The following is an 8,763-nucleotide window of genomic DNA, read 5'->3' as shown; positions in this document are numbered from 1 at the left end:
CTTTTGTTAAAGTAACAAAATATTGGGCAATCTTACCCAGCATAAAGGAGATTGAGAATTCATCTCCAACATCAGTGAATAGATACAGTACTGAACCAATGTTTTGATTCTTTTAAGAATGCCCTTGAACTTGTACAACATAGTCAAGTACTGACAACAAATGTCCGTGTTCAATTTTGAATGCTGAATTTAGGGGATCAAATTTCAACCCCAAAATCCTGAAAACCACAAAGTTTTCAGATTTTCAACTTTAAAAGTCAATTTAGTGATTTGTTTTTAATGTTAACTGGGAAAATAATGTTAATTCTGCATTCCCATTCTTTCAGGCATACATCCTCTTGGGCCAGTTCCTGCTCCTGAAGAAGGAATGTGCTGCATTTCAATACTGGTTAAAGTTGTCCTATGGAGCCAGTAGCAGCCAGGCTGAGCAGTGTGCCTTATGGCTCTTGGAGTGGTGCTATGCATTCTTATAGAGAATAGACATATCCTCTTTTCTTCCCCCCAAAAAAAGAATCACCACTTTTCCTCACATGGCATGAAATAAACAATGTCTCACAATAGATACATATTGCAGTAAAGTAATTAAGCTTTTGTCATGCTAGTTAGAAAAAATATTTAATTTAAAATTATTTATTCAATACGTATTTAGAATCATGGAATCATAGAATCATAATATATGTTGTTTTTGCTGTTGTGTGCCTTCAAGTCATTTCTGACTTATGGCAAACCTACGGCGAACTTATCACTGGGTTTTCTGAGTCTGAGAGTATGTGACTTGCCCAAGGTCACCCATTAGGTTTTCATGGCTGAGCAGAGATTTGAACCCTGATCTCCAGAGTCGCAGTCCAATGCTCAAACAACATAAAATGCATCAAAAGTTTACAACTTTAAAATGTAATAAAACCACTTGGAGATGAGATTCAACCTCAACATTAGGAAAAACCTCCTGGCACTAAGAGCTGTTCAACAGTGGAATACACTCCCTCGGAGAGTGATGGAGTCTCCCTCCTTAGAGGTCTTTAAACAGAGGCTGGATGGTCATCTGTCAGGGATGCTTTGATTGCGATTTCCTGCATGGCAGAATGGGGTTGGACTGGATGGCCCTTGTGATCTCTTCTAACTCTATTATTCTATGATTCTATGATTCTATGAGAGTAGCAGGAAATGAGATTGTAGCAGACACAAAACATACTATTTGGTAATCAGTTTCAATCTTCAAGGGACATTGCAACAAACAGATTTTTTACTCTATATGGAAAGCCAGCATAGAAAGAAACACTGGTATGAGTGAGGCCCCTCTGAAGGATACACCATAGCATTATATTTACAACAGAGAAGGCTTGAATCTTGATTGGGGGGGGGGGGGGGACATAACGCTTCTGTTCAAATAATTCATTATTTATCATCATACCTTTTATTTTCACTTCTTTTCTTATAACTCTCATTAGTACTTCAAATGTTAGAATAAAAAGCAGAGGAGATAAAGAACAGCTTTCTCTAGTACCTTTTGAGATTCTGCAGACTTTTGTTAGTTTGCCATTCACCAATGTTTTTGCCTATTGTGAATTATATATTGCCTTTATCTAAGTGGTATAGTTACTGTCAAAATCCATCTTATCTAAAACCCCAAATAGAAAACCCCAATTTAAATTATCAGCATCCATAAAAATCAAGGGTGCTTTCTTATGTCTCTACAGCTATTCTATTATATCTAATACATACCTCAAATTGCTTTGTAATTGTCGCGTTGGCAGGAAACTAGCTTCCTGTATAAACATGTGTAATATCACTTTAATTCTTTCTGCCAAGGTAGATGCAAAGATTTGGTAGACATTGTTTAATAGGACCTATAATTACTCCCATTGACCTTCTTTTGGAATTAATGATATTGTGGCCATCTCCCAAGACTCTGGAATCTTCTTGGATTTTAAAATATTAAATTTTAAATTAATTAAATTTAATTAATATATACATATATATAATTATAATTAAATAAAAATGTTTAAAAAGTAAATAATTTTTAATACAACCCCCTAAGTATTCTTTCATCATATTATAATAATTTGCTGAAAAGCCATCTAGTCCAGGTGTATTACTTGACTTGGCTCTTGCTGTCGCTTTGGATATTTCTTCCACTGTAATTGGTTCATTAAATTGCAGCAGTTGCTCTTCTGATAGTTGTGGTGGGTCACATTTGTTTAAGTGATTTCCACTTTTATTCATTGGGACTTGATTCTTTCTAAACATCTCAGTGTAATCTTCTTAATCTTGTTATCCACACTCTTTTAATCAATATCATATATAACTATAATTAGCCCCCCCCCTTTCCTTCCTTAACTGGTATGCAAGTCATTTTTCTGATTTATTAGCCAACTTTAAATATTTTTGTTTGACAGGATTTCCCTTCCCTTCAATTTCCATCATTGTTAACATTGAGAGTTGTGATTGTAGGGTCTTCATCTTTTGAAGAATCTCTGAATTATCAGGGATTTCGTTAACTGCCTTTCTTTCTTTTAGATTTCTTCTGTAATATTTTGGATTAGTTCTTGTTGCTTATTTTTTTGGTTACGCACTCTGCTGAATGAAAAATCTTCTCATTATAGTTATTCCTGTGTCCTAGACTATGGGCCTGAACAGACAGGCCAAAATAAAGCTGCTTCAGGTCACTTTGGAGGTATGCTGTTTAAATGACACACACATTTTAAGAGGCCAGAAGCTGTGCCAAAGCTGCACTCCAGTCCTTAGGACTGGAGCGTGGCTTCTAGCCTCTTAGGGTGCATGCAGCATTTACACAGCATACCTCCAAAGTGATCCGAAGCAGCTTTATTTTGGCCTGTCCGTTCAGGCCCTATGTGAATGTCGACTTCTTTATCTAAGTTTCAAAACTTGGATGAAGGACATCTTCTCTGTGGGTCTGCAAATATTTTCTCTGGCCTAGTGGAATTAAAATACAACACTACCCCCTTATTTTTCTAATCAGATGATACTACAAACTCTTTCCCAATCTGGGGTAATACAAATATTTAGAATCAGATTTTTAAATATGAGTCTCTTGCAAACATATTATAGCGTACTGGAAATGACGCAGGCACAAGGCACAGGCTGCCAAAATAAAAACATTCCAGTTGAGCCTATTGCTAGAGCACATGATGTGCTCTAGAGGACCAACCTGCTGTGCCAAGGTCTCCAGCAGCCAGTTGCTCTCCTGTGTCTGCCAGTAGGTGATTTGTCTGACTCTCCTTGGTGCAGCCATTGTATTGTGAAGACAAAAAACATTCATGTATGCACTCAGATACCCTCGCACCTCCAGATATTTGTCTGGGAAGTGTATGGCAATCCAACCCTCCCCCCCACCCCAGTTTTCAAAAACATAGTATGCCGGTAACAAACTGCTGCTAAATTTGCCTTAACAAATCCAGTTTGGAAGACATGGTAGGCAGGAAATCTAGTAAACATTTAATAGTTTTTGGAAATGTCAAACTATGAATGTACGTGTTGATTCTGTTGTTGGATTACTGTGCATAGTTGTTGCACTTTTGTGGGGATTCTGATAATTTATTGCTAACAAAGAAAGTTGTTTTATTTTTGGGAAATAGGCATCTAAAAATTAAAAGATCCCTAAGCCTTGCAGTTCTGACAATAAACGTGCATCAATTACATGTAAATATTAGGGCATGTAAGGGGGGTTGTAGGGATAATATGCATAGTTTAGCACTCTTGTGGTGCTGGAGAGGATATGATAAGTGCTACTATACATACACACAGACACAGACACACACACAAATATGGCAGGGGCATATATACAAATGTATATAAGGTGTATATACAAAAGGACATATGCAAATTTTAAATGTCCAAGGTTTAGGGGCAGTGCCAGTAACATAACCACCTGCTATTACCTCATAGTGAGAAAACCCCTGGAGATTATTTATTGCAATTAATTATGGAAGAATAGATTATTTAAAATTTCATGGAACTCCTTATACCACAAAGTACACTAAGGGCAGGTAGGCAGGAGGAGTGTGTGTGTGTGTGTGTGTGTGTGTGTGTGTGTGTGTGTCTGTATAGATATGAAATCTGCAGCATGCAAAAGCCAAAGGAATCCCAAGATGATGTGACTGGAGAATAACAGCATGCTAACCAATGATGATGATGATGATAATGATGATAGCCCACCTTTTCACGGGGAATCAAGGCGGGTTACAACATCTAAAAACAGTGTATTACGTATCAAATCTGGTTAAAATTAACCCCCCGCCCAACTGCCCATCCCTGATTATAAAACTAAATTAAATTATTTACAATATAAAAACATTGTGATGATAGCATGAACAAAGTTGGGGAAAATATAAGAAGGACTCTATAATGGGAGGGAATAAGCTGCATTGTGCTCGGGGAGGGGAGGCTAGTTTGGAAAGGCCTGCTGGAAGAGATCCGTCTCAACAGCCTTTTTAAAGGCCACCAGGGAACTATTGGAAGGGTGGAGGGATAGTTGACAGGTGGTTTCAGTGGATATCAATGAAGGCTTTACATTTCTTATCCGTGTGAGAAAAAAGACAAACACTATGTATTTGATATAAAAGCTATTTACACATTTATTTGCAATCACAGCAGTAGTAATTTATTTCCTCCAGTTCCAAAATAAAATGCAGGAAGATGTCAAAAATAAATAAAATAAATTCAACAAGGTTTGAAACAGCAACTTAGTTTTAAAACAACTCGGCATCCAACAAGAACTAATTAATGTTGTAATATTATAAGAGTTTTTAACTCTGTTTTGATCCCGCCTCGATCCATTGGGAGAGGCGGGAAGATACAAATAAACTATTTATTATTATTATTATTACCAAGTGTGCAGGATTACACAGAGTAGTATTACCTCACTTGCTACCCAAAGTAATCAGTCAAGACATCCCTCACTTGTTCATCCTCTTTTTTCTTTTGAGCCTCACTACTGATTAGAGAAGCCTCCAAACTGTCAAGGACATATGCTTGGACATACTAAGGATCATCAGCACATTCCCCTATGTTTCACAGATGTTGTATGAAATCATAGGCAGATATGACTGATAGCACATTTTCCTCAGCCACCTTTAACTCGCCTTAATTTGCCCAAATGCTCTCTCCACTATGTTTCTGGCTCAGTGGAGGCGCTTATTGAATAGCGCTTGCCTTGGAGTACTTGTACCCAGGTGGAGTTTATAAGCCATTTCCAAATCAGGTAGGAACTATCCGATATCATCAGTGGCACAATCTGCTTCCCACGCAAAGTAATGGTAGGGTTTTCTGGGGCAAAGCCTCCTGTATCCATGCCTTGCTGAGTTTCTTATTGGGATTTATCCAGCGCCACCCAATTTCAAAGGCCACAAAATGGCCCATGTGGATGCATGTCCTGTGGATAATTAAACAGATAGTTAGACAGACAGTCTGTAAACACTTAGAAAGGAATGCCACAATCACTAAAAATCAGCATGGGGTCCTCAAAAACAAGTCATGCCAGATAAATCTTATATCTTTTTTGGATGGAGTCACAAGCTTGAGATAAAAGGAATGCTGTGGATGTAGCATATCTTGATTTCAGTAAGGCGTTTGACAAGGTCCTCCATGATATCCTTGCAAAAAAGCTAATACTGCATGATGTGGGCTAGAGAATGTGACCTTTAGGTGGATTTGAAATTGGTTGACTACCAAACCCAAAGGATACTGAACAATGGTTCCTCTTCATCTTGAGAGGTGCCTAGGGTACCACAGGGTTCTGTCCTGGGCCCAGTGCTATTCAACATCTTTATCAACGGCTTGGATAGAATAGAGGCCATGCTTATGAAAATTGCAGATGACATCAAATTAGAAGTAGCTAATACCCCAGAGGGGAGGATCAGAATTCAAAATGACCGTAACAGATTAGAGAGCTGGGTCAAAACTAACAAAATGAATTTCAATAGGGAAAAATGTATGGAACTACACTTAGGCAGAAAAAGCGAAATGCACAGATACAGGATCGGGGGACACCTGGCTTGACAACAGTACATGTGAGAGGGATCTTGGAATCCTAATAGACCACAAGCTGAACATGAGTCAGCAATACAATTTTAGGCTGCATCAATAGAAGTATAGTGTCTAGATCAAGGGAAGCAATAGTGCCACTCTTGCTTTTGGTCAGGCCTCACCTGGAGTACTGTGTCCAGTTCTGGGCACAACAATTCAAGAGGGATATTGCAATGGAGTGTGTCCAGAGGAGGGCGACCAAAATGGTGAAAGGTCTGGAAGTCATGTCCTATGAGGAGAGACGTAGTCACATAGGTGCTTTACAGAGTGCCAGGGAACTGCAGCGGACAAACTGTGTGGTTCCCCGGTGCAGCAAAAAGAAGCCACAAAAAGCTGCTTCTTTTTGTGGTGTGGTAATGATGCCACAAGGCACCAATGGCGCACTTGCAGCGTCATTTCTGCACCGCAAAGTGTGGATGCTAAGTGTCCACGACATCAAAATGGCAACACCCATGTAGAACGGGTGCCGCCATTTTGTACGCCCCTTCCTAACCCTAGTACATGCAAAGCACATACTTTTTGATGGTGTGGAACCCGCCATATATAGCTGAGTATGTTAAGAATGAAGAAGAGAAGGTGAAGAGGTAATATGATAGCTCTGTTTAAATATTTGAGGGATTTTACACTTAGAGATTTGCATTTGTGTGAATGCACAAGTTCCCACTACATTTTAAGGCAGTGGATCTCTCTGTGACATTTAAATCCAGTTTGAAGTTCCCATTCACCACTGCTCTGGATCAAAATGAAGGTGCCTCCATTTCCTGAACGATGACAGCGATTCAGATCAATCCAACAACGCATTCACACTGTCAGAGATGCATAGATCGTTGCAGTTCATAAAAAAAGAACTACTAAATGATCCGGTGCCAAATGAACCAGTTTAAATGGGCTTTTCGGTGGCTGCCTCACAAAATGAACCGAGTACAATAGGTGCAAGTCTGAATGACGGGCAAATAATCCGGTTTCCAAACCGGGTTATTTTGTAGTGCGAATGAGCCCTTTGAGGACTAGGAGCATGTTATTTTTCTGTCCCACATCTTCGTTTCCTCAGAAAAAGAAGTCTCTGGAGCGTCTCCTGCTGCAGAAATAGCCTCAACAGAAAGGTTTTCAAGAGAGGGACACGTTTTCTTGGCCTGGTCTGTCCTGGACCATTGCCCATTATGTCAAATGGAGAGGAGCCAGAGAAACACTGAGGGCAAAACAGAGTCAGAGCCTTTGGACTCCCCGTCCTCCACTCAAGCTCCATCCACACTGCAGAAATAATCCAATTTGACACCACTTTAATTGCCATGGATCCGTGCTAGGGAATTCTGGGAACTATAGCTTGTGGTGGCACAAGAGAAAAGTTCTGAGAGGCCCTCCTGAGGGGAGAGCAAAGCTCTGGTGCCACAACTACCAATGCCAGAATTGAGTGATGGCAGTTAAAAGTGGTGTCAAACCGGATTATTTCTGTAGTGCAGATGCAACCTCAGCTAACCCCCACAACGGTCCAAAACACACTGCAGAAATAATCCAGTTGAAGCCCTAGGTCAGTGCTAGGGAATCCTGGGAATTGTAGTTTATTGTGGCCCTAGAGCTCAGTCCAAGTGAGACGGCTCAATGTCTCACAAATGCTACAGCTCCTAGAATTCCTCAGTGCAGTTAAAGTGGTCTCAAACTGTGTTATTCCTGCAGTGTATTTTGGAGCACAGTCTTATTCAAAAAAGAAATAGAAATCCATTGGATGATCTAACTGAGATATAGATGCATCTAAGGGAGTACACTTGAGTCTAGGAAAACTCCTGCTGCCAGCTTCTTTCATTCAGTGAGACTCAAAGGTGCTGCAAGAGCTCTATACAGATTGATTTCAAAGACGAACATGGCTATATCTTTGAATACTACTACTACTACTACTAATAATAAAAATAATAATAATATGCATCCGAGGAAGTAGACTTGAATCTAGGAAAGCTCCCACTGCCATCTTCTTTCCTTCAGTGAGTGTGCTGCAAGAGCTCTCTATATACTGAATGTACTAAAGCAAATGACAGTACATGAAGGGAAAAATCATTGGGAATCACTTGCCCATAGGGAATCATTGGGGAATACTTGGCCCATAGGGAATCATTGGGGAATACTGCCCATAGGGAATCATTGGGAATACTTGCCCATAGGAGAATCATTGGGGAATACTGTCCTAACTTGCCCATAGGGAATCATTGGGGAATACTTGCCCATATGGGAATCATTGGGGGAATACTTGCCCATAGGGAATCATGGGGAAACTTGCCCAAGGGAATCATGTGGGGAATATTGCCCATAGGGAAATCATTGGGGAATACCTGCCCATAGGGAATCATTGGGGAATACCTGCCCATAGGGAATCATTGGGGAACAATTGCCCATAGGGAAACATAGGCTGAGAGAGAAGCAACTCCCATCATCCACCCACCGAGGCAGTCAGCCTGGCCTGGGCTGGCCTTGCCTCCAGCCTGGGCCTCCTCCTCCTCCTCCTCCCCTTCCTCCTCCCGCTGACCAGCCGAAGGGGCCGGCGGGGCTTTGAGTGACAGTGGGAATCCTCCCTCTCTCCTTCCTTCCTTCCTTCCTTCCCAGCGGAGCCAAAGTGCCACGACTTCACCCAGCAGCAGCTGCTCGGCCAAGAGGCTCCTCCATAGCGCAGCGCAGCGCAGAGCCCTTCCTGCAGGCGAGAAGAAGAGGGTAAGAGAGGGAGGGCTCCCC

General features: G+C 40.8%; 2 protein-coding genes across 4 annotated transcripts in view; both read left to right on the top strand.

The window, feature by feature from the left end:
* BANF2 (BANF family member 2) overlaps positions 1-473 on the top strand; it is a gene marked incomplete at its 5' end in the record, with an annotated part of 5,475 nt that extends 5,002 nt beyond the window's left edge. Inside the window, one exon of the mRNA XM_042461648.1 lies at positions 327-473. Within this exon, the coding sequence (XP_042317582.1) occupies positions 327-473 (147 nt within the window). The remainder of the gene's footprint in view (positions 1-326) is intronic.
* An 8,135-nt stretch (positions 474-8,608) lies between these two features.
* The window catches only part of RRBP1 (ribosome binding protein 1), a 53,232-nt gene continuing 53,077 nt past the window's right edge, over positions 8,609-8,763 (top strand). For all 3 annotated transcript variants that reach the window (XM_042462736.1, XM_042462735.1, XM_042462734.1), the window contains exon 1: positions 8,609-8,742. The gene's annotated coding sequence lies outside the window, so the exon portion shown is untranslated. The remainder of the gene's footprint in view (positions 8,743-8,763) is intronic.

The sequence above is a fragment of the Sceloporus undulatus genome, chromosome 4 (assembly GCF_019175285.1).
Source record: "Sceloporus undulatus isolate JIND9_A2432 ecotype Alabama chromosome 4, SceUnd_v1.1, whole genome shotgun sequence".
Classification (NCBI taxonomy): domain Eukaryota; kingdom Metazoa; phylum Chordata; class Lepidosauria; order Squamata; family Phrynosomatidae; genus Sceloporus; species Sceloporus undulatus.
Note: the sequence above shows the minus strand (reverse complement) of the source record. Positions and strands in the feature narration are given on the sequence as shown.